This window comes from Crocodylus porosus, unplaced genomic scaffold, assembly GCF_001723895.1.
Source record: "Crocodylus porosus isolate Cpor-Errol unplaced genomic scaffold, CroPor_comp1, whole genome shotgun sequence".
Taxonomy (NCBI): domain Eukaryota; kingdom Metazoa; phylum Chordata; order Crocodylia; family Crocodylidae; genus Crocodylus; species Crocodylus porosus.
The window spans coordinates 62,537,584-62,564,634 of NW_017728907.1; the positions used below are offsets into that span (position 1 = coordinate 62,537,584).

General features: G+C 44.0%; 1 protein-coding gene across 1 annotated transcript in view; it reads right to left on the bottom strand.

The window, feature by feature from the left end:
* Positions 1-20,940: 20,940 nt before the first annotated feature.
* The window catches only part of WLS (wntless Wnt ligand secretion mediator), a 46,691-nt gene continuing 40,580 nt past the window's right edge, over positions 20,941-27,051 (bottom strand). Inside the window, exon 12 of the mRNA XM_019530646.1 lies at positions 20,941-22,380. Within this exon, the coding sequence (XP_019386191.1) occupies positions 22,271-22,380 (110 nt within the window). The 3' untranslated portion in view covers positions 20,941-22,270. The remainder of the gene's footprint in view (positions 22,381-27,051) is intronic.

Below are 27,051 nucleotides of genomic sequence, written 5' to 3' on the forward strand. Positions count from 1 at the left end.
TTAGTCATCTTTCAAAAGAAATTGTTCTCTACTCACTAGGTGCTAATATAAGGGTTTTATAGACGGGGTAACCACACAATGCGTAGGAGGTTAGCCTATGAACAAATAAGATGTCTCATGCATTGCAAATGTCAGGGGGATACTGCTTTGCTAATGAGGTTCCTGGCATAATTGTAGAGCGTAAGCAACATTAATAGCACTCCAGATGCATTGACTTCCTACTTATTCCATTCACATCTGGGACATCAGCTGAGAGTGTTTTGCATTTCACTGCCTTTTATTGCTATGAGCTGCAAAAGACGAGCTCACTGATGGGGTTGGGACAGCATCTGGCACTAAAAGGTATGCTTTAGTCAAACTGAATTTAGTTATTGGGCTAGAAGAAGAAGAATGGCTGAAATCCTAATGCCTGTGTTATGCCCAAGGTGTAACTAGATCAGGGGTGGGCAAAATGGTGGATCTGGCTGGTGGCCAGACTCCAATTCCAAGCAGCCTCTGTCTCTGTTGCTGTGACTGGTTTCCATGGAGACCCCAGGTGGGGCTGTGCCAACACAGGGCCAGGGTTTCCATGGAGCCTGCCCCAGCAGGGCTGACGGAGTGTGGCTGGGCAGGGAGCTGCCCTGGGGTCGGGGCTGGGATCTTGTGGTGGTGACAATGTGGTCTGGAGCCAGGACAGAGCCATGATCCTGCCCGGGGCACATGGTGGATTGTGACTCTGCCCCGGCTCTGGACCACGCTGTCGCTGTGACAAGATCCCACCACTAAAGCGGCCCCCCGCCCCGCCCTGTGCCTGCTAGCACTGCTGGGGCCGGTCTCCATAGAAACCCTGGCTTCCCTACCACTGCCAGGGTTTCCATGGAAACTGTCCACAGTGACATGGGCAGGGGCTGCTGGGAAATGGAGTCTGCTGTGGGCCCAGTCCAGCTTGAGAGCTGGACTTTGCCTGCCTCTGGATTAGGTCATTGGCTCTCAGGCTTGAGGCATGCCTCCATAACTTCTCTGAACTGAGTGACACCCCATCCAAAAACTAACTCAGCCATTACAGTGCTTACCTCCTTGCAGACAGGTTGGGCAATGGGATCAGGGGAGCAGCCAGGTGGGAAGGAGCCTCAGCCTGTCCTCACACCTTGGGGCACCCTTCAAAAGATCTTGGGACACCTCAGGGTGCAGCAGCACCCTGGCTGAGGCTCACTGGACTAAGTGATTGTGATGGTCTCTTCTGCCTTTACAGCCTGTAAAGCTTTTTGAGTTGCCTGTAAACAGCTCCTTCTAGATGTGTAACTGCATGAAAAGTGCTGGGGATGGAGGGGGTTTCAAACTCTGGTGTTTTATCACTAACCAGTCTTTCTTGCTCAACCCCAGGCCTTTAAAAGCAAAAACTCTCCCTCTCCAGCCCAATGAGTGCCTCTAACAGGGCCCACTTCTATCCCTATTGCAAAGAAAGAAGGGACAAGTGGGAAGGGTCCTTTAAGGATGACACCACAGATTAGGAGGCCTCAGCAGGAGAGACTAGGAAAATGCCAGCTCTTAGCTTTCACGCTGCTTGTTTCTTGGCTACAGACAAATAAGAACCGTTCTTCTGCTGTAGAGATCTCAGAAAGCCCACAGGAGGGCAGAAGGGTTTTGACATTATAGAGCCCAACTTGAAATATCCAAGTTTATCTTGTGAATCATGTGTAGGTGTTGCAACACCCTTATAACCATCTCAGGGTGCTACTGGGAGTGTGTGCGCGCAAGCACGTGTGTGACCTGCATAAAGGCTTACTTAAAAGACTTATCTTCCTCGACCAGCAGGTGGCAGCAAATATTTTCCCCAAACTAAAAATAAAGCTCCAAGCTACTCACCTTGGCAGCCTCTCTGTCTGACAGAGATGAGATGCACTTAATTTTGGTCAAGTCATTTTAAAACTACTTTGGTTTGAAAACGTGTGCACCTCACAGAGCCTAGATTTAGAAAGCACAGTCCATAGTACAGGGAGAACCAGGCCTCTATCCAGCTAACAAACCTAATCCTGCAAAGACACTTGCATGCAAAGAGCTAACAAACCTAATCCTGCAAAGACACTTGCATGCAGATGCTCAGGGAACTATTCACTGGCATAAAAGATGCATAAGTGATGCACATTGATACATAAGTGTTTGCAAGCTCAGGGCCTACAACAAACTATCAAAAGGGAGATGGTCCCTTATGTTGCCTGTCTAACCTACTGTAGCACCATCTCTTCACCGCAAGCCAGAGCCACAAAAGAAGAGTGCATTGGATGCCTTATGACCATAAGCAAGCCATTGTTTTCTCCAGGGAGCTTAAACTGAATATATTCTAAACTAAAAGGATTACAAAAAAATGAATAAAATCCAAAGGCTGCCTTGGACAATAATTATTAGTTTGGCAGATATGAGACAGACATAATTCACAAAACTTTTACTTGATACATGTGCTATGTTTTCAGAATGGCAACATCATAATGTAACAGTATTACTTTTTTAAAAAAGAGATAGTTATTAAAAACAAAAAAATATATAGGTTCCCTGTGAGGTAACCTTGAAACAGAAATAATCCTAGTCTAGGCAATAGACCTCCGTGAGGCTGAATTTTAGCTTCTCTTCAAAATATCAATAGCTCAGGATTTAATAAGATTTTCTTTCAGTTAAGGCATTGATAATAAACCTTCAAGTATCACCACCTGACCAGTTCCTGATGTAAAGATTAGACACAAGAATATTTAGCATCATTATTGAAATGAGTGCCAACAAGGAGGTGCTGCCTCATGCGTGTTGCTTAAAGGAGGCAGCTGCTTTAAGATTTGACAACAACATTTGGTTGATTAATAGCAGAGGTTTGCTTTAATAACTACCAACAAGCTATAAAACTAAATGACAGAAAAAGACTCTTAATATTTGATACATGAGCTATTACAGTGCATGTCTTACTTTAGCTGCAAGAGGTTTTACCCAAGCAAGCAGGAAGTGGTTCTTGTCTTTACAGCTTTCACAGAGCATGGGTCCTTCACTCGTGGGCTGGGTGCAGGATGGCTTCTTGATCTGCCCTGGCCTGCACACCTTGCTGGCAGTTCTGCCTTGCTTTTTATACTGCTTTAATTGTATAGCTCAAAGCATTTTTTTTTAATAGTTGATTGGCTGAACAAGGTACCTTTTGGGTATTTGGTTACAGAAAACTGCCTTTTGGCAGTGGTTGTTAATCAAAATTTGAACAAGTAGGAACAGAATTAACACATTACCATTTGCATCCTGTTTGTGGGTTTGCAAGCTTTTGATTTGTTTGGAATTAAATGGGATGGGGGTTTTGGGTACTACTGCCTTTTGGCAATTATTTTGACATTGGATTTACAATAGCCTAATAAACAATTGTATGTTTACAAAACCCGGGCAGACATTGGATGCCTGCTTTGAGAGATACGCCTTGATTAAGGGAAGATGTTACAAGGTTCTTTGGGTACATGCGATACCTTTTATTAGACCAAAGCAGGTCTGTTAAAATGTAATAAATGGAGATAGTGAAGATCAGAGGGCATTGGATACAATAGGTGTGAGTTTCAGGAGAAAACACTGATTTAGCATAATAAACATTTAGACATTTGTAAAACTTTAGATGGATATTGGATGTTTGCTTTAGGAAATGTGTCTTAATCAAAGGAAGAATGTATTAACCAGGAAATATTTACAGTCATGTTTTCAGTGTACTTTGGCTCCTCGTCTCTTACAGGCTTTGCTTTGAAGTGGATATTTTAGTTCTTTTGTTTGCTTTAATGACACTTAGCTCCACTGAGATGTACATGTAGTTTGCAGTTTTCTCCCTAGGCAATTTGGGCTGAGTCTTGATATATATATGTAATGAGTGTCAGATCTCTGCCAATAGTTTTAACCATCGCTTTTATTTTTGAGGCCTGGCTACGGTAGAAGGTTGAGGACTGTTATCATGATTTATCTTATGGCGTGGGTCTGGTATTGGGTACCACATGCTCCACTTTCTCTATGCCTAATGGGTTACAACGGTTAGTGGAGTTTGATTTCTTTGTGGCAGACTTGTCACCACAACCAAGTCTTGCTCCAGCCACTGTCTTGCATTTTTGTGCAAAAGACACTGGTCTGGTGAAACGTTCACAGTCATCAGTCATACTGAAGAATGCATAGCTGTTTAACCAGCTTTTCTCCTCTGGCAGTAAGAGCGAAGGGGGGTACCTGAACTGGTGAGCTCTGCAGAGATTTTTGTGCAGCAGCTCCTCCATGGGTGGGCTGCCAGCTTTGATGCTCACGCTTCATTATGGACAAGTCCTACTCCAACCTGGCTGATACCCAAGGGTGCAGACAGAAGTGCGGTTCCCAGCTATAACTCAGAACCATTTTTACAAAGCGTTCTGAGTTATGTTACCCCAGACCAAACAGAAGTTCACCGTTGGTTTCAGGGGAGAGGGGAATCTAGTTGCCCCTGCAACCAGGTTTCCATAGTAATGACCAGGGCTCCCTGCTAGTGCTGCTGTTTTCAGAATGGGAGGGGAGAAAGGTAGCGGAGGGAGCTCTTTCTCGAGGCTCCCCAGCTGGTGCTGAAGGGTAGGGTGGGTGTACAGTATTGGAGCCCCCCTGAGGCGGGGGGGCTCTAATATACCCACATCACCCTCCAATGGAGGTTGACAACCCCCCCGACCAGGGGCAGACAATTATTTCAGGCTGAGGGCTGCTTACTGATTTTTGGCAAGCCATTGAGGGCTGCATGACAGACAGCCAGGGGCAGATATATATTAATTTTCTAAATTTTTGAGGGGCCCCGTGGGGCAGATAGAAAGACCTGGTGGGCCACTTCTGGCCTGTGGACTGCATTTTGGCCACCCCTGCCCCAGACTGAACTCCCTCTGCTCCTTTGCCCCCCTCCCATTCTGAAAGCTGCGACAGGCTGGGAGCTCTGCAGACACAAGTGACAAAAGAAGCTACATTGTGAAACATCTTTATCTGATACCTCATGCAATGAGGAGTCTGATTTTCACCCAATTGGTCATTTTTGAAGCTGTCTGCAGCTGTGCACTTGTGTTTGGTCACAGCTATAAACTGCTTTCTGTGGCCAGGTTGGGTGAAAATTGTCGCTTCTGTCTGCACATTGGGGTCCAGCTATGTGCACTCTCAGTGCTCCTATTGGGATATGGGGGGATCCTACACTGCATTACCTTTTGCGGGTGTTCCCACATGGTGAGGGTGTGACAATATGCAGAGTCCTAGCCTAAACAGAAAACTCACAGTAAGCAGAAAGCACTGTGAAGGGCCCTACTTAAAGCATAATTCTTCATGGAAAACACTGAGGAGCTGCATACCTTAGGTCAGGATTGTCTCAAAGGTGCTGGAAGAGCAGTTGTTCCTGAGTCTTCTTGCAAGCAAGTTACAAATATCTGTTGATCCCCATTACTCCTAAATGACTTACAAAACAGAAAAGTATGCGAGATTTTGATTTAAGAGTGACTTTTTCCCCCTCATGACACAAAGCTGAACAGCTTTGCAAAGAGTGCTTGTGATGAAAGCTAAGAAAAGAAAGGGTGGAAGTAATATTTCCCCTAATAGCCCAGGGATTAGGATATTCACCAAGGAAGTGGAAGACTGAATTGAAGTACGGTCTGTGCCTGAAAGAACTGGACCCACATTTCCCACCTGCCAGGAGAATGTCCTAAGAATCAGATGACAGGTTATTTGGAGTAGGATGTGCAAATCTCTCCTATTGAATCTGTTCCACTTTTTGTAAAATGCTAATTGACAGACCAAATGGAATCTGGATCCAAACCTACACGCAAACTGTAGCTAGATGACTTGTAGGTAAAAAATAGCCATGACCCTTTCTTTCAGGAGATGTATGCTCTTTTTCTGTATATCACTAACTCCTCCATTCCCTATACCACTCCTAAAATAATGTTGGGAAAATCTTGGGTCTTTCAAGGCTGTATGTGTAGAAATTGTTCCAGAAAGATGAAAGGGATTATATTTCCAGAGTCATTCTCAAGAATAAACATTCAAGAAGCAGCTAGTACTTGATTTCTATAATCCTTGATGAAAACACAGGGCATTTAACAAACTTTTTATATATTCTTCCTCTTTCTTCCAGATTGAGGTTGGTTATATCCAAGACTTGGCTAAACCATCCATACAGAGTTTCCATACAGAGTTCTTCCAGCATGCTCCCCTGGCTGACAATGATAGTGATGAAGAAAGATCAGTTATATCTTTTTTTGGATCAATTATATGGTTGGGAGAAAAGTTAGACAACCTTTCAGGCACAAAATACTCTTCCTCAGGTGTCCTATCTGTACACACTAACATGGCCACCATCTAGAATTGAAACCAGGCTCAGCCAACAGTCAGGCTCAACCACTGTGCACAGACAGCAATGAGCGCACTAAAACGAAATACTTAGTTGTGTCACATGCCTCTATTCTTGTTGCAGTCTATTATCAGACAGTTTTCTCTATTACCTCATGTCTGAATTCCTCCCAAATGCACTGAGAGGTCATTTAAGAGCCCAAGATCACTACAGCTCCATATTACATCAGCTTTTATGAAATCACACAGGAATGGGTAAGGGTAAATGTCTAAACGCATGCAAAAGGAGGCAGTTCAGCTAAATCAAAAGACTTCATTTAAACAGTGGCAAATTTGCCAGTCTTGCTAAGACTTTGCTTCCATGCTAAGATGGTCCTACTCAGCTCCTACTCATAGTCAAAATGTCTCTGCAAGGTGGCAGGCAGACTGATTGCACTGCTGAGGGAGAGACAGTGCCAGCTAGCCTGCCCTTAGCACCCTTGGATGTGGTTACATTGCTACTGGCACAGGGGCTGCCTTCACAGAGCACTACAGCATCACTGTGAGATTCAGTAAGTATACAGCCTGGGCACGGCCTCAGCATGCCTCCATTGTTTGTAGTCATGCTAGAGTCATATTTTCTCACATCCATCATGCCCTGCAATATAATACATACTTTGTTTTGGAAAAGCGGGATAAAGAAATAAAAAGATTTTTTTAGAGCCCTGGCTGCACAGAGCAGGGACAGAGCTTGTCTTCAGCTAACTCCTTTTCCTACTTATCTAAAGCTGCTGCTGAAGACTTGTCTCCACGGATGGAGCTGTGATTTTGAAAAAAAAGTCTGCAAGGCTGTGAAATAGAAGGATAGAGCAGCTAGAAGTCCACAAAGTCACCTTAAGAAAAGTTAGCTTGGAACATCAAGACCATTACAAAGGAGATGACTGTTAACACCTGTGGAGTGAAGAACAATGAGCCTTTAAGTCAATTCACCCCAACAACTGCTGCACTGTGGAGCAGGAATCAAAGCAGGTGCTTCAAAATCAGCTTCCCCACTTAATACATGTACCCTTATTTTGGGAGGCTGATTTTGGGGGAAGGTGCATTTTGTATGTGATAAAATATGGTGTGGACCGACATCACTGTAATGGGTATTGGTAAACAAACCCTCATATGCACAAGGTTGCTGATCTGATAATCTCATCTGTAGCTGAAAGGTTGGATTGCTTTCAGTGGCTCGAAACACTTTCAATACTATGAAACAGAAACAAGAGGCAGAGGGCAGAGCTGATACATTGCAGTTATAGGAAACACCTACCAGACAGAATGATATTTAAAAGAAGCATCACCTAGGTCAGTACTCTGCCTTGAATTACAGCCCCTCTCCATGCTTCCAGTGTGCATTAAAATGGAAGCTCTTGACTGTTTGATGCCACCTGAGAGTGTACCATCAATGGCCCCTTCCCTAGTGCTGATGCTGTGTTGTTCCCCCAAGCACTTGACATGGTATTAATGAGGAATAAAATATTAAAACTCCTGCAGGCTAAAAAGGCTAAGCTGGAATTGTCACTTCTGCTCCACTGTTGCAAAGGCTTGGCTGAGATGTGGAGAAGTAATCAACCAATGTGCCATCTTAGGAAGGACTCTGCACAAGGACTGCGATGCAGGGGAAGCAGAACTAATCACATTAGCTTATCTCAGCCTAGTAATAAAAATTAATGGCAGTTGAAAGCACTTCCAACATGACCAGGCAGCTTTAAAAAGCAATTCATATAAATGCTTTAGAAACATGTTCTCAAGGATCAGCAGTGAAATGAGCTACCTCAGAGAAAAACCTGTCACAGCTCAGAGCAGGAGAAGAAACCATAAAAAAGTCCAGAGAGAAGAGCATTTGCTCCAGGATTGCTGTAATAACACCCAAATCCTGATGCCAAAAGTCCTGTTTTCCAGATTTCCTACACCTCACAGCTCAAGCTAATAGTTTGATTACTCCCTTCTCTTAATATTGGTCTTTGAATTCACCCTTGCCCTAAAATCTTCCTGCTGTACTAATGATGGTCCTCCGAGGAAGCCACAGAACTGCTGATTCAGAGGATACTCAGATTCTCCACTAATATTAGAGCCATTTGGAACTGGCTTCCAGTGTTTCAAACCGAACAGGCTTTTCAGCAAGGTCAGCAAATACTTGGGAAAAGCAATTTTTGTAGTTATTAAAATGTCTTTCCCAGTCCTAACAAAAACGAATGAGTGATACACCATAGAAACAGATGGAAGGATACAGCCAGCTCTGTGCCAACATCTGTTGTCCAGATACAGTAGAAGGGATTTTTTATTTGTAGCCTTCTAGAAACAAGAGACTCGAGAGCAATTGCCAGAACAGTCCACAAAGTTGACTCAAATGGTGCATGTTCTTAAACATTTTTTTCAGCTTGGGAAAACCTGAACAATGTGAAGGGAGGGATGTCATAAGTGGAAAGAAGGAAAGCAGGACATGACTTAGAAACAGCAACATATTTACAAAGTTATGACACATAGTAGGCTGATAACCTGTGGGACACTGCCCAGGATCAGTTGACACAGACATGGTCAAGCTTACTTTGGTAGTTACTTGCATGATTGTGCTCTGCCATATATTGATTTCTGAAATGCCACCAAACTGGTACTAAACCCCAAGGGTTTGGAGAAAACAAAACCCCAAGAGAATTATGTGTAAGGTATAGTTTTGAGTATTTCCCAGTAAGAAAAAGTGAGATTTTAGCTTATACGTTGCATTTGTTACACAGCTCCTTTCTTCATCAGTCTTGCTAGGAGCTGGATTGGAAGGTTGCACTAGAAACACCATTGTTTAATTTTTTCTGTATGAGTTTCAAAGTGTCTCCAGATTAAATAATAGAATATAGGGATGGAAAGGACCCCAGAAAATTATCTAAACCAACTCTCTGCTTAAGGCAGGATCACTTATCCAAGCCAGGGTTTCTCAACTGGTGGGATGTGTCCCACTGGTGGGACACAAAGCTCCTCCAGGTGGGACTTGGGTCATGGCAGTGAAATTGGAAGTGCCACAGTGAGACTTCAAACAGCCACTGGAGGACCCCCTGCTCTTCGACTGGCCTCTGGCGGCCTCTCCCCCCACACTCATCGGCCGGTGGGACCAGGATTCTTTGACCTGAAGTAGGTGGGATGTAAGGTGCAAAAGGTTGAGAACCGCTGATTTAAGCCTTCCCACCAAGTATTTGTCTGACCTGCTCTTAATCTTTCAGTGATGCAAATTCCACAATCTCTCTAGGTAACCTGTTCTAGTGTTTAATACCGCCACAGTAGAAATAATATCCTAATATCCAACCTCAATTTCCGTGGTTGCCATTTAAGGCTGTTACTTCTTGTCACATCCACTGTAGAGATGGAAAACAGTCCAATCACCATCTCATTAACAACCTTTTGTATTTGAAGGCTCATCAAATTCCCTCTTTAGCTTTCTCTTCTCCAAACTAAATAGTCCCAGTTTTTCCAGCCTTTCCTTGCCTATTATGTTTTTAGACTTTTAAATATTTCTGTTGCTCTCCTCTAACTTTTGCCAATTTGTCTCTACCTTTCTTATCGCGCAGTACTCAAAACTGGACACAGTACTTTAGCTGAATGAAGTAGGGTGGTCTGATCCTTTAAGTGGGGCAACCAGTCCTTGGGTAGGAGCCCAGCTGTAAATGATTAGCTAGCAGTTAAAAGTCCAGGCAGGTAGAAAACAAGGAACTTGATCTGGGGAAGGAACAGTTTACAGCCTAGCGGTGGACTGAAACCCAGAGGAGCTGCCTTCTAGGAAGATCCAGAGCTAAAAGGGCCCTCTCTTGCTACCTGGACAGAGGCTGAAGATTTGCCTTGCTCATTTTTCTGTTTGGGTTAAGAATTACTGTTCGTGTTATGGACTGTTGTTTGTTCTAACTGAGGAGCTCCTAAAGCGACAAAGCCTGCCTATGCAAGCAGACATATCTACTACCCACTTACCACAGGGCAGAATTATTTCCCACGACTCGCAACACTCTTGCTAATACATCCTAATGGGCTATCTGCTTGGTGGTTGTTGTTGCAATAACAGCACCTTATTGATTCTCATTTAACTTGCAGTCCGCTAGAGCCTCTAGGTCCTTTTCATTACTACTGTAGTCCAGTCAATAGTTCCTCAATTTGTATGTGTGTGCTTGATTGTACCATCCTAAGTAAGATATTTTGCTTTTATCCATATCAAATTTCATGCTCTTAAGTTCATACCATTCCTTCAATTTATCAAAGCCATTTAAATTCTAATCCCAGCCTCCAAGGTGTTGTCTACCTCGCCTAGCTGGGTGTCATGTACAGTTTTACTAAATGTAGTATGTATACACTAAATTCCATCCTTCAGGTCATTATTGAAGCTATTGAACACTACACCCAGGATAGACCCCCTAGGAAACTCCACTTGATATCTCTCTCCCAACTAGACGCTGAGCCATTGAAGACTACACTTTGAGCACAGTGATCCATTTCAACCACCTATGCACTCCCCTTACAGTAGTTTCATCTAGACTGTATTTCTGTAGTTTACTTATGGGAACATCACAGGTGATAGTATCAGAAATCTTATCCACGTCAAGGTGCATAATACTCACTGCTCTCGCATCAGCTGTTCCTCATCACCTTGTTGTCTTCTAGGTGCCTGGTGATTCCTCAGTACCTTTATGATATGCTGCAGTATTTATTTTAGTTATCAAGGTTAGATTAAGAGGATATTGTGGGTGGGATGATTTCAGCCTGGCTGTTACAAGATGCATAGGTGTATGATTATGAATGATAGCAAAGCTTGCCTTCATAATGGCACTGTCACACCTACCATTTTATGCTCTCCAAAAAGATCATCTAGAAGGACAGGAGCATAGCACAGGAGATTGCTTGTCAAGTGTCTTCAAAAACCCAGCATCAAAGACCAATCAAATCCAATGGAAACTGCTCTAACAGGATGATTATGAACATCCCAAGAGTAAAGGAAACCCCGGAGAGTAAGAAACAGAATTAACAGAATCCCTTTGCATTTCAAATGAAACAATACAACCTACCTTGTGAAGGCGGACACAGGCATACCACAGGTCTAAACAGCACGTTCACATTTCTAGGCCAGTCACAAGCTCCTTAATTAACCCAGTAGCAGAATTTTCACTAAGTAGCCACCTGATGACATAGTTTTGTCCATCATGAAATATATTTTCCAAAACAACTTTAACCTTTATCTTTATAGCTTTATCTGTGCAAGTCTTACATACTACGTCCCTAGCAAAGCTCAGTTCAATCTGTACCCTCTCCCAGTGGAAACTGGCAACAATGAAACCAATTATTGCCAGCTAGAGTGGTGTTTTTGTAGCGGGATCCCCAACAGCTTGGTTAAAAAAAAACATTTCCCCAAAAAATAACCAGGAAAGCATTACAGCCATGAGTAGGGCTGGATGGGTAAATAAATTAAGTGCCCCTTATCATATGCATGATTTGTTGTTCTCAGAAGTACTAGTGATGTGGGGACTATCAGATTTTTCCTTTGTAAAACTCAGGTAATTCTAACATTTAATCAAAAAAAAAAAATTCTGTATTCCATATACCACAAAGTCAGTGGCTAAAATAGTTCAATGAACCAAAAGTAAGAATGAGAATATTTCATTTCTAAATTAACAAGTTACAATTTAGTACATAATGACAGTGACCAGAAGGTACCATATGGGGTTAGAGAACTGTACTCAGGCCAGCTGTGCCAGATGCTAATATAATCCTTGATGAAGTTTTCTGAAGCCCTATAAAGAATGCAGGGCGGCTCTACAATAATTACTGATTGTTTTCCAACATGTGATTAACATCATAAACATCTGAGCTATATCGCTGGAATCAGACAGTACCAAGAGCCTCACCCGCAGGTAATAAATACAGTCTCAAGACTAGTGGGAGCAGGTGGGTAAGGTGGAAGGGTAGAGCCACCCTCACTTTCCTAGATGGCTTGGCTGAATGTCTGGGCAGGAAGCAAAAGCAGCCTGCAGGAAGAAGTTTTCATGCCTGGGCCATGCAGCTGACCAGCCGAACTTCAGTGATAGAACCGCAGGGCTACAGCTGGGCTATGATAATTCTCTGGCTAGACACTTTATTCCAGAAAAAAACAACTTTACTATGGCATACGTTCCCTGTATAGCCAAACCTAAAGACACCTGTGAGCAATATGGTAATTAGGTTAGCCAGAGGGAGATGAGAAAATCAAGCAAGAAAGTTAAATTAATGATAAATGAAACTATGAAACTTATTCCTAGATATTTATGGATGTTTTGTGCATATTTTGGCACCCTGAGCTCAACCACAAATCCTTAACACCACCCACTTTAGTTCTTAAAAACACACTTCAGTTGTGCTGCCTACAGTGACTTTGGTGGACTTAGAGAGAAATCCCTGTAAATGTTTGCCTCCCTTCCAACATATTACCCATCTGTGCATAGCATACGAGCAACTGGGGAGACTTTAATGCCTGAAAAAACACTTAACATTTCATAAAAGGTGCTATAAACAAATGCAGGCGATTTTTTGGCCTACTCATTCATGAGTATTCTTGCCAGCAGATGGCAGAAATGATCTCTGGATACTGGCAATTCTGATGTACTTGTTCAAAAACGTTTGAGTCATCTCTGAATTAAAAAAAAAAAAAAAAAGAGGGAAGGCTTTTGGGGGCAGGGGCTGGTCTTACAGACACTCAATGAATTTGTTCACTCAGAATATTCAGAATATGCAGGGATCTTCCTTAGCCTGGCTTTAAGGAACATAGTCTCTTCTCGACTAGGAAAATAGAAGCTTTAATCAACACCGCCTCTCTCAAGGAGCAGAGGGGATCTGTGCACCCCTAACCACAAGTTCTCACTAACATGATTCCCCTCTAGCACAACTGCTTCAGAAAAAGGCCCCCCACCTCAACACAAAATGTCAAGCAGTTGAGTATTTATTTAACCCATTGCCACCATGTTTTCCATTTACTCCTGAAGCATAAGAGACACCTGTTCTTATCAGGCTACGAATACAATGATTTGTCCTTTTTCAGAGAATATTTCATAGATTTTTAGGGTCAGAAGGGACTTCAGTACATTGTAGAGTCTGACCCCCTGCCCTGGGCAGGAAAAAGCACTGGGGTCAGATGACCCCAGCTAGGTGTTTGTCCAATCTGCTCTTGAAGACCGCCAAGGTAGGAGTAGGCTCCCGTGGAAGCCGATTCCAGACTCTGGTAACCATTGCTGTAAATAAGTTCTTTCTAATGGCCAGCCTAACTCTGCTCTCTGTCATTTCTCATTTTTTGTTAGCATATATAGGGAACAGCATTTGTTAGGTGCAAGGTGGACACTGGCTTAATGCCATTCACATCACTAAAGCACCAGTATTGCACCAGAAGCAGGGTTTGATTAAAGGCTTCCAGAAGCATTGGGGCATTTTCACACTCCATCACAGATCACAGGGCAAAGAGGAGTGCAATTCAACACTCCGAGTACCCAGCAGTCTGAGACGAGCCAATGGCGGGTTGGATGCACGAGGAAAGAAAAGCTACTGATCACCGTCACTGGAGTTCTTCTAGTTGACTGCATGCATATTCCACTGTGGACGTACAGGCACTTCTGCCCCCAGGGCTTTAGGGTCTTGCTGGTGGTAAAATGCATTCTTTCTTGCTCCTTTTGCTCAGCTGGTCCCTCAGCTCCCATTTGTCAGCCGCTTCCTCAATTCCTGCCCCTGGGTCATCACTGACTTGCCTCCTGCCTTTAGTCTGTTGCTCCTGAGATGCTCAGCTGTTTCCGTAGCTCCTGGCTGCAGCTTTCAGCTTGCCTACTGACTCCAGCTTTCAGACCTGTGTGTTATAGGTAGCCCCTAGACTTAGCTGTCCTCCTTGTCAGCCTTTGGCTCACTTCTGATTCCAAAACTTCACCGTAAGCAGTAAGCCAGGCTGCTCATCTCCCAATCCTGTTACTGACATCAAAGAACTCCTGTTATGGGTAAGTTTCTTCTTCAGATAAGTTGTGTCTGTTCACATCCCTAAACCCAGAGGGGTCTCAATTTTACCTGGAGGTGGCCTTGGAACCGCAAACAGCAACTGCAGAATCACTTTACCAAAAAGGCCTAGAAGACTTCCATGGCAGAGTAGTGCCTGGCGAAGGCGAGTCTAGAGCTCCAGGTGACCACTTTGCAGGTGTCAGACATGCAGATGTTCCTTGGTCACTAGGAGTCAACTTGGGCTTTAGTTGGAATGAGCTGACGGCCAACAGTGGGTGGACCTTAGCAGTCTTATAGATATTAGACTCTGATGCATGCAACTGGACAGTGCCAAAGTTGCTGAACAACTTCTGGCAGAAACCTGGGGCAGTTCTCAAGGAGTCATTATTTCAGCAAAGACCAGTATTGGACAGTATTGGAGGGGTCAGATCAATACTTGGTTCCCACCAAGATGGTGGCCACAGTAAAGTCACAAAGGGGAGGATGCAAACAGGTTGCCGTAAGTTGCAACAACAATTCCAACTTGATTATGAAAACTAGGTTCAGAGCATCTCGAGGAAAATCCAGCCTGAAAAGTCAGAGATGAAAGACCGGCCTTCCACAAGAACACGGTGAGCCAGCACAGCAGCGAGCTATACCTTACCTGAGCTGAAAGGTCTTCGTGCTTCAGCTCTAGGATACAGTTCAGTGCAACTGGGATGGTGGCATCACAGAATATTCAACACCAGGCAAAAAGCTTAGATAAGCCTGTCTAAGCTATCTAAGCTAGATAAGCCTGTCTAGTCAAGTCTTTCCTGCTGGAGGTGACAATGTCTTTGACATGGGATGAGAAAATGCATGCTATTGCAGAGGATCTTCTAGTAGCTATGCTGAGAGGTGCAAATGTGAGCAAACTGGAGTGGAGTGTCCTCCTTCTGTACTGGATGAACTGGCCTAGGAACAGGGAGTGTTTTGGGAGTGCGTATTGACATCTAAAGAGATCTTGGAATGAGAACAATCTCAGTCAGGCTGGGTGCAACAAGATCAATGACACCAAGTCCTGCCTCATCTGGTAGGCAACAGAGATGAAGTCCCCCTCTGGAACAGAACTGGCTCCTTTTGTTGATGTCTGAGACAAAGAGGTCAGTCTCAGGGTTTTCTCAGTCCACACATGACCTGAAGAATTAGGTCCTAAATTCGTCACTTGTGTGCCATGGTCACAAGAACATTAGTGAAGACTCCTTGGCTGTTAAGAGGCCAAAAGGGAAGAACTTCAGTGGTTAATTCTCCTGGCTCATCATGAAGCAGAGATTTATTTTGGGAAGTTTTGGAAGCAATAAGAAAAATCACATCTTGAAAATCTAGAGTTGCAAACAAGTAAAGATAGTGGTGAATCTTCCTATCTTGAACTTGAAAAAGTTCTACTTTTTCATCCACAAGCTGAAGTCCAAGATCGTAAATCCCCCAGAGGAAGGAAGAATGAGACTCTGGAAGTGAAATGCATCTTTCAACTGTCCCATCAATGATTTTTCCTGGTCACTAAGGAATGCTGTAGAACGCCCCAACTCCCCCGAGTTCTTGTGGGGAATATGCAGAGGAGCAGCAGAAGAATGACAAGATTGTCACTTCCCTGAATAGGGCTGTAAGGTCTTTTTAGGTGCAGCTCTGAGGACCCCAAGGGAGGAAAGGGTGGCTCAGCAGTCCTTGATAGTATGCCAGGCCTCAGTCTTGGAGCTGAAGTGCTTTGCTCCTTCAAAAGGAAGGTTCCTTCACTGTGTTCTGCACCTCCCTCGGCAACCTAGAGGCTGGAGCCAAGACTAGAATCACAAGACTGCAGGCACAGCCATGGGACGTGATCCACTGCACCCAAGGCAGCCTGAAATGGCATTTTAGCCACCAACTTACCTTCAAAAAGCAGCAGCATAAACATATCCCTTGTGGCATTTACCAACTACTTCTAGACTCCAGGTGATTTTATATATTATAGAATATGGAAGTTGCATTACACCAAGAGACACTGGTAATTAGCCAGGTTGAAACACTGCCTAGTTTAGGAATAAGACTTCTTCTTTATTCCTAGGAAGAAGGTGGCACACAGCCTTTTGGACTCTATTTTGATGTATTGCAGAGCATTTTGCTTATTCATTGTCCTCTCTAGCAAAAGAGGAGGGAGTAGGGTCAATCTCAGCGTTTGGCACCCTTCTGCCTCTTCTTGCGTCATGGTGGACAACTTTATTGGGAACAGACTGCTGCTATTGCTATCTACCAGTCTGTGAAGGCTAAACCACTTCCTCCCAAGGAATTTGCAGCGTCTGAGTAAACACCTCCCAAGGTCTTGGAAACCTCTGAAGTCATCCGCCTAGAATGCGGGAGGGAAGACGGCAGTTGCATCCAAAGAAAAAGGCTAAATAAAATGGGTTAGTATCAAACAAACTGCTCAATCTGGAACCCAGACATGGAGTATTCACTTAGCTTGCAGACTGTTTTGTGTTGGACACCAATGATGCTGAGGTAAAGAAATGGCAGCCTAATCTCTACAATCTGCTACTGGAGTCGTCTGGTAAGAAGCCTAATGTAACAAGGGCCACGCTAGGATGGCCAAGAGAGATTTTTGGAGCTATTGGGGGTCAGTGGAGCAGGGGGTCCGTGGAGAAGGTTCAGAAACTCTGGTAGGACTGTATTCTTCACCAAGCGAAGCATCAGAGACAGCTGCTAGCAATGCCAATGGACACTACAGCAGGTATAATTCTTGTAAGAGGGGCTGGTGTCTCCAGGCTTGATGGATCTGCAGTCTGTGCTAGTGGAGGCAGTCGAAGGAAGAGATTCCAATTCTGCTGACATCGAAGTTACTCAGAACCACGTAGCCCCATGCCACTGCTGGAAATGTCAATACAGGGCAATGGCCAGAGGAGGTTGGGCTCTTAACAGGACAATTTCTACGTAACCAGAAGGGTCTACTTGAGGCTACCAGGTCTTGGAACAGGCAGGACAAAGAGAAGATGGTTAAGCAGTTTCCTTAAGCGTGGGAACCTTGTTTTTGAAATCATGTTTGAGTTCATGCTCAAAGTCTTCTCAGGTACAGAAGGGAATCAAAGGCCTCTTTGATTGGGAAGTAGCGCCTTTGACACAGCCCCCTACGGACTCCTATACTCTGGAATTGGAGGCTGGCTTCATGGACTTGCCCAGCAGCTAATACAGAGCCTGATCCTGCAGCTCTCCCCTAGCCTGGGAAGTTAACAAAAAGTTTAGAACGGAGCACTTCTAGAAGTATGGAGCACCCCCCAAGGCATACCGGCATAAAACTTGCTCATCTATCACAGACAGCACCACTGCTAAATCAGAAGTCTTAAAACTCAGGTATCCGGAAGAAACTATGATAACTGGCCAAAAGAGACTTTAAGACTTAAATCTTATTTTTAAAATTACAGTAAGGTGAAAAAGTAGGCCTTGCCAAACTGAAGTGCCATGAAGCAGAGATTCAGAAAAACAGCCCTGGGAAAGACAGAGAATGAGAGGGAGGGAAAACAGCAAGGCCAGTGAGAGCAATAAGGGAAGTGGAAGGGAAAAGCTGGGGGAGGAGAGGAGATCCATCTAGAGCTGATGTGGTTGGAAGGAGCTGGGAAGCAGGAATTATGTGCTGTCCTTTGAAGCTCTGGTGGCTGATTTCCTTTTTATACCTCATCATAAAAAATTATATGCATGACTGAAGTCACAGCCGACTCTCTCAATACCACACATCTAAATTCCAAAATGCCCACTGCATAACATCTGCAAGCCCCCCCCTCCCCCAAGTAAAATCAACGATGACCTCTGTTGGTACAAAGCAAGCTTGGGATATTTGGGGAAAATAAAGGTAAACTGAATGACGCACCCTAAAGCCTGAGCAGAGGCAAGTTTCATATTTAGTTTTGAGCGCTCAGACTTAATCTAAAGAGACTGCCTTTTTGAGACAGTTTCCTTGTTCTCAAAATAAGCGTTGTATCATGTGATACTATACCCAATAGTTCAAGCAGGGGTAAGTCTCCCATGAATGTTATTGTCTTCGTTCAAATTATTTCAAACTGGGCACATTTACATGAGATATTTACTGCGGAGCGGCCTAATTAGCTCTGCAGTAAAGTCTAGGCGTCTACACATGCTGCCCTATTAGGCTGCAGGAAACTAACACAGTGCTGTAAGTTACTGCTTGTGAAATACAAGCACTGTTCTGCGGCAGCATTATTTACTGTGCAGCAGCGACATGTAGACATTGGCTGGGGTATGAGCGTGCTTCAGTGTGGGTCTGCCTGACGGCTAGTCCTGCACTGAAGTACCCTTGTGCCCCAGCCAGGCCCTCCGCAGTATGTTAAGCCAGGTTAGAGCACTCCTGGGCAGCAGGCTGACACCCCGGGTCCCCTGCCAGCTGGAGCTGCTCTGACCCAGTTCAATGTGCGGTGATCACAGGTACACGTGTAAACACAGCACCCAGAGGAAATAACCTCCAGTGTGACATGCACTGGAGTTTATTGTTTTGCAGAACTGCATGTATAGCTGCACTCACAGACTACTTATCTTTCTCTTTACATGGTCACCCCACCTGTATGTACATGCTAACTTAACTAGCAGAATCAGTCTGAAGTAAAAAGGTAAGAGGGATTTCAATTAGCTACTCTATTTTCATAAGCTGGACCCACCAATCCAGCTTCAGTTTTCACTGATTTCATAAAAATTGGATCAGGCCTTATGTTAATGAGACAGACTTTAATGAGACAGAAGTTAACTACTTCTGAAGTGCTGAGTTTAAAGAGAGGAGACCAGCCAGTGGAACGGTGCTTTTCTGCATCTTAAAACATTTAAAAAATGCACCATGATGAAGTTGCTCATTAACCATCTCCCACCAAAATTAGAGTTGCAGAAGAGAGAATTTTGTTTCCCAAAAATCAGCTTTGTACTTTCATAAACACCAAACACAAAAGTCAGATCAAGAGCAAAACTTCACAATATGATAGCCAGAAAAAGGTTACAATTTTTCCTTTTAGTCAATGAGCCAAGCCAAACAACAAAAATCACAACATTGTATATTTTATTTAAATTAACGAATCTACATTTTTCCAGGTTGCTTAAAGCATTTTGTAAAAAGTGAACACATCCTAAACGAAACCAAACACAAAAAGAAAACACATTTTAATAAGACCCATGGACTGGTTCTGGGACATATAAGTAGGGATAAGTAGTTATGCAAACAGAAAAAGATATCTACATCGTAACAGACTTGTTAGTGTGAGACGCACAAGATTTGGTTTTAAAGCTGCAATGCCCCTTTTTGTAAAGAACCTTTACAAAATACAAATGTTACACTAAGCTATAAAAGAATTCATGAAGGCATTTATTCAAAGTACATAAATATTACATACAAATCTGTTAAAAAGAATGTTCAAGTGGCAAAGTCAAACATTCAAAAATTACAAAAAGTTACACGTACAGTTGCCTGGGTAACCTTAATTTGGTGTCCTTTTGCATATGCATAATGATACTAATCAATTACATTGCTGAACACTACTTTTCTCTACAGGAACCTTACTTCTTAATATGTTATCATCCTCCTTTGAAAGTGTAGTCCTTCCTGGAGACAAACGAACCTAGCACTAGGTGAAAATTAATTTGTTTCTGGGTGTTCCTATACCGTTAGCCATAGAAGCCAACACAAACAACACTGCAACTATAGATAAACTTCACCTCCATTTTACAGATGGGAGACTGAGGCACAGAAGTTATGGCTACAACTGTCAAAAGCCTTTGATAATTCTGGATGCCCAAACTGAGTTCTAAAGCCTGATTAAGATTATTTGGCATTTTTGTACTAGCCCTTGTGCCTAAAGCACAGCCATGTTTGACTTCAGTTGGAGCTGTTCAGTGCAGAACACGTTTGCAAATACGGTCCCAGCTGGAACCAGGGCCATCACGAATGACAGCGGTTCTATACACAAGGACATTCTTCATTACACATCCTCGATTCATCCACAGAGCATGTACTGTCCTATGCTTCACTGAGGCAAGGCTCCTGCAGGAAAACAATTACACTGATCACACAGTTGAAGACACTATTCTAATAAGACAGCATCTAAAGAGAGTGCTGCATTAAGGTTACACAGGCAACCTTCATCACCGCATTTCCTAGCTTCCGAGTGCTTGACTTGGTAACCTCAGTGTTCTCCTAACAGGATGCACATGCATGTGCACGCCTGCACTTTCCCAGAATTCAAAAATAATTGGGGGGGGGGGGGGGGGGGGGGGTGGGGGGGGGGGGGGGGGGGGGGGGGGGGGGGGGGGGGGAGTTTTACATGACGAACTTTCTACAAAAGTTATCAGCAAATTTGGAACCTTTATACACGGGCTGTGGGAGGGCAGGGGGTGCTTTAATAAAAGTGGCTCCAACCGCTGCACTAATTAAAGCACCTAGAGCATCTCATGCATCAACATCCCTGCCCTTAAAAATCATGGCGGAGGTGCTTTAACTAAAGGTCATTCAATGAGCTTTAGTTAAAAGTGCCCCCACTGCCCTTTTTAAGCATGGGGACGCAAATACATGAGATGCTGGAGTCTGCTGGAGTGTGGTAATTACCACACTCCAGCAGACCTGATTAGTCGAGTCTGCTCTAACATATTATAAATTACAGTGTGTTGGAGCAGCCTCGCTGCTTGTGTATAGGCACCCTTTAATTTCAAAATGCAAATCTCTGCCATTTGAGGAAGTGACAGCAGTAGTAGATGGTCATCGAGGTGGCCCAAGCCTGAGGGGTGAGTGAGCATTATTAGCCAGAGGATCTGGTAGCTGCTTCCTGACAGCAGAGGAATGCAACACTCCAGGTTGAGGGTCATGTGCCCCAGCAGGCACAGACCTGTCCACGACCTGTCCACCCAACCCTGATTCTTATCCCCTGCTGCACCGACCCCATTTCATCTTTGCATCCCTCTGCTTCAGACACTTTTGCCCAGTCCCCTCCTCCCAGCCATCTTTTCCCCACTTACTGCTCCCATAAGTTCTGAAAAAACAGAGCTCTTGTATGGACACTAGTTGAAATGGGAACGCTAGATTCTCCAAAGAACACACCTCCGCCCCTGGAGCTGCACGGGCTAAAGAGGACCTTGCTGCGTTATTCCTCCCAGCTTCTACAGGTGGCTCTGAGGTCAGGTCTAGGAGCAGAGAGACTGTCACCCTTTCACTCCCTGCTGGCACCTAGACATCACAGAAGTGAATGAGCCACACTGGAATATAGCAGCAAGAAGCCAGTTGGGGAAACCAGAAAGGGTTAGGGTTAAAGGAGCCAGAAAGGTTGGGAAAGTGCAGTGAAAAGGATGGGAGTGAGGGGGCAGTTACTGGCAAAGCTTCCTAGTAGCCAGTCCACATACAGAACAACAACCTACTCCCCCTGTTGCCAAACGCTCTTAGCTCAAAGTCACACAAATCTAAAGCCCTGAATGTGGCTGATGATTCAGTTCTGAGGGTCAACATGCCTACATAACAATGTAACTTAATGTATGTCATCGTTTTCAGTTTGAGATTATTCAAGTAAGACATTGCACAAAGAATAATACTCTGTGCATGGATTTGGCAGGGGCTGGGCTGAGGTGTAGAAGGGTGGGAGCAATATGTGACCACATCGTGATGCATACACACAGGGGGGCCAAATTAAGGCTGCACAGACCAGCTGAGCTCTGGTACCTCTTAACTTTTGAACGTCGACTTTGTAACCTTAGAGTTTTTCTAGCATAGCTGCGTGTGCAGTAGAGAATACATATCCCTCCCCTCAGTATAACTACACCATATTAAAAGAAAGTTTACAAATGTTCTATTGAGTGCCACTGCTCCATGAAAATATGCTATAAATACTGGGCATTTTTACAGTGAGTTATTTCAGACATGGTTCGTCAAGAGAGATGCCGCATCATTCTGGGTACTTGTACTTCACTTCGTCTGCAAGCTGAGGTGTTCTTGGAGTTATTCCTGGGCCTCCTTCCGAGCCAGTTTGTAAACTTCTGTTGGTCCATCAACATGGGTGATGGTGGTGGTGAGCTGCAGCTCTTCCCCACTGTTCACTCCCAGGTCACCTGAAAGACAAAGATGTGTTTTAGACCGATGTGCAGAAAAAAGTCTGGACGCTTAAACCACAAGTCAGCTCCCACTGCCCCCAAGCTTTGAATTTGGAAGCAATAAAGCTTTTCTGAAGTTAAGGACATTAGTGCTTTAAGCAGTTTAAAACAGGGTGGACAAAAATCGACTATTAAAAAATATGTGATTTATTTATTTTTGTTAAGATACTTCAAAAAAGCAACCTATATAAAGATACTTTTAAGATATATTAATGGTCAAAGGGATTAAAACTTCTAATGATATACTACTTGAGACAATATTACTCGATGAAGTGTCTGAGAAAGAACTTGAAGAGTGTGCAGAGTCTAGAGAGGAAAATTGTAAACCTGAGTCCACAATGATCCAGTAATATGTGCTTGTGTGATACCAGAAGGGACTGTCTCTACGTTACAGAAACAACTGATACATTAGGAAATGCACACAGCAGAATACTTACAGGAAGTAGCAGTAAAAGCTATAACAAACAGAAAAAATTCAAATGTCTAGTATGCAGCTTTGTTGCGGACAATGCTACAAATACATCAAAGATGAGAAGAAAGTGAAGAAAGCCTTAAGCTACGGCTGCAGTGCTCATTTGATACAACTCCTAGCCAAAGACTTCAATACTCCAGAAATAAAAGATAATGTTGTTGAAATTGCAAAATGCTTTCGTAACAGCCATGTTGCAGCAGCTGCTCTGAAGAAAGCAAGAGATACCAAACTAACTCTCCCACAAGACGTGCGATGGACCTCAGTAGTGGACTGTTTTGAGAGAGGTACTGAGAATTGGCCTAATCTGATGACAATTTATGAACAAAATCATGACAAAATAGACAGACCCGTCATAGCCAAAGTTCTCAGCAATGGGCTAAAGAGAAATGTAGAACATATGCTGACTATCCTGAAGCCTATTTCCATAGCCTTGAACAAAGTATAGGGAAATCGCTGTTTTATGGCTGATGCTGTTGAAACTTGGAAGGAACTGAGTAAGACCTTGAAAAGAGAAATATGCAGTGACAGAGTTAAATTACAGGGATTAAAAAACAAATGAATCAAGCACCATCTCTAGCTCTTTTTTGCTTAATACTTGGTATCTGTGTTAACCTTTAACTACTAAAGAAGAGGGGCTGGCTATGACATGGGCATCCAACAATCATCCCTCCATAATACCAGCTACAATAAATGTCAGGGCTAAGGGTGAACCATTCAAGAAATACATGTTTGCTGATGAGGTTTAAAAGAACGTTACACCAGTGAACTCATAGAAGTCACTTAAGCACTTGGATCCATCAGAGAGTACTGATGCTTTTAACCCAGCTTTTAACTGCAGTAGCTTTTTCTGCAGGTGTAGAATGAATATTTTCTTCCTTTTAGACTAATTAATTCTAAATTGAGAAATTGCTTGGGAACTGAAAAAGCAGGAAAGCTTGTCTTTCTTTTCCAGTTTATGAATAAACAGGAAGAGGAAGGCAAAGGCTAAGTTTCCTGCGTAACCCCGTATTTTAGGTTTTAAGGGGTCAAACCCAGACAGAGTAAGTGGATGGGTCTGTATTGTATTGGTGGGAGGTGGCTAGTGGTGTCCTGCAGGGTTGGTTCTTGGCCCTTTACTGTTCAACATCTTTATCAACAATTTAGATGAACATGTTGAAAGCATGCTGGCCAAATTTGTGGACAATATTAAGTTATGGGGAAAAGCAGTCACACTAGGGGACAGGATGCAGATCCAAGTGGACCTGGACAAGCTGGAAAGGTGGGCAGAGTGGAACTGGATGCAGTTTAGTAAGGATAAATGCAGAATGCTTCATCTGGGGAGAAGTAGCCAGCTACCTGAATATAGGTTAGGAGATGTTCAGGCTAGCATGATGGCTGAAAGGGACCTTGGGGTTATGGTTGATCGCAGGATGAATATGAGCTGTCAGTGCAACACTGTAGTCAAGAGAGCAAATAGCATACTGGGATGCATTAGCTGATGCGTTGCGAGCAGGGTTCCTCTCTACTTGGTGCTGGTGACACCCCAACTGGAGTACTGGGCACCGCGCTTCAAAAGATGTGCAGGATCTTGAAAGGGTCCAGAGAAGGGCCACAAGGTTAAGGACCTGGAGGACAAACCTTATGAAGAAAGACTAAGGGATTTGGGACTGTTCAGCCTGGGGGAAGAGAAGACTGAGGGGGACTTGGTGCCATCTCTAAGTATGTAAGGGGTGAATATCGGGGGCTGGGAGAAAAACTTCACTAGGGTGCCTCGGGGAGGACAAGGAACAATGGCCATAAACTGTCAGAGGATGGTTTCAGGTTGGATTCAAGGAAGAATTTTTTTTACAGTAAGGGTGACCAGAATCTGGAGTGGACTTCCCAAGGCGGTGGTGCAGCCCCCAACCTTGAGACTGGACAAACACCTTGCTGGGATCATTTATCTCAGCAGTATTCCTGTCCAGAGCAGGGGGGGTTAGGCATAATGATCTTTCGAGGCCCCTTCTGGCCTTTAATGTCTATGACTCTGTGACGCAAGTTTGTTGTGGAAGAAAAATATCCAAAATACATAAGCTTGTTGTTTTACTTAAATAAAACAATTTAAATGTCATAGTTCATTTTTTCAATGTAGCTGCAAAATTAATTTGAAAAGATAGCAAAATAAATAACTGCTTTAAAGTATATAGGCTGTACCTTCTAAAAATGAAACCTACATCTATCTCTGAGTTGTGAGTAATATGTATTAAGGTTATATCAAACAGGAATGCACTTCTTTGTAGAAACCAATGATTAAATTGAGGCTTCCTGACCAGCGATTGAAATCATTATTTAAATCATTTTGATTTAAATCAAATCCACCCTGGTTTAAAACCACTTTAAGAGTAAGCAGATAGATGACAGAATCTAGTACAACTGGCCCAAAGAGTGTTAACAAAAAAATGAAGCCACCCTGGCTGAAACATGGATAACTCTGAAGTGCTTCAAGCTACAATTGTCCTCCCTCTGAAGTGTGATAAGGAGCCTGACAGCCAGGCAGCATCCCATAGCACATTGCCTCCTGACTTGCCTTCCTCTACAATTCATCCTCTGAGATTCACTCCCAACTTGACTGTCTTGGGGTCACACGCCCTGCTTGTCACCTGAGCTTAAGCGCTAGAGCAAAGGCACGCCATTCTTTTGGACCATGGCCCTCCCTGGACATTTGGCTTCTAGATCCTTGCCGGGCACAAATTCACCAAGTCCTACTCCATTGCAAACTCTGGGATGGATTGAGGGTCATCCAATGCAGACTAAGACCACTATGAGAAAGCACCAGCCAAAGCCCTAGACTACAAGCAATCCCAGTAAAGCCCTGAGGAGTACCTCCTTTTATTCAGGACTGCTGAGCAGATGTACAAGCCATCGGGACTGGACAGCTCAGATGACACCAATACCCAGGAAAGACAAGCTGACCATTCTGCTACTTCTCACCAATCTAACTTCTTGATCTTTCAGTATCTAGGGCCCAGCTGCCTAAAGGGAGCATCTCCTGGACAGGTTGCTTCAGCCTCAGTCTGATCCATCTTCCTTTATGCCAATCACTGGCCTGCTAGACCCTCCCAGTCTCTAAAGACTGTCTTTCCTATCACCTGCTATAGGATGCCCCTCCACAGGGAGAACATGCTGGCCATAAGAATGCAAAAACTGTTGGGAGTTCACAATGGACCAAATAAGACACATTTTACAAACTCCCTGATCTGTTTATTCTCTTTTCAGGGTCAACACCAGCAGCTACTGCTGCTGCTATTGAGGTTCAAGGTTACAACTTAAAACTGGAGCTCAGCAAGTATCCAGGCTGAGGAGAAACAGGAGCAAGGAGATGTTTGCAGACCTGGTTGCATTAGAAGGGAGAGCAGTGGCTGCAGAGGGCTAATGTGCTCAGATGGAGTATCACCAAGACTGCTGTGCTGACCTGGTCGGGAGAGGGATGTGCCAGCCCAAGCACAACAATGTTGAGAACACCAGGGAGGATACAGACATGGTGAGGCAGACTATGGAGATGCAAATGGAACAAATCAAAGGGCAAACACAACAGTCCCTCATATCACCCTCAACTGGCACACACAGTGTGTCCAAGTGCCCCTATACTTTCTTCCATGGGCTCAGGCTTATCCCTCCATGTCCAAGGACAGCCCTTCATGCTCTAAGACTTCCATACCCCCATTGAAGATATCTTCAGGATACACACAGTTTCTCCCACCTGTACTGTCAGCAGGCTCTGACTCTTCCTCTTCAATAAAAATCCTCAGCCCACCCCTGCCTTGGGCCAGCCCTACTACATCCTCATGCCAACCTTCTCTACTTGGGTAGAAGCCCTGGGACCTGTCCTTCCAGGAAGCCTTGGGGAAGTACAAGCTGGGACACCACCCCTCAACCTTTCAGGGTCTCTGCCACTACTCATTGAGAAAAAGCAGCATGATAAAGAACTCCAGTCCCTTTGATCCCTTGTCTGTGGGGGATGTGGTAAACCTGGGCTTCCCTTATCTTCAAGGTGCCTTCCCCCTTTTACAGTTGACAAATTGCTCCTACCATAATGTACCTCTGATTGCAAAGCACTTTGTTTCAACACAGAGCCTTTGACTATCTAATCTTTATTAAAGGAGCCTCAGGTCCTGGCCTCCAGAGATTATGCAGCAAGC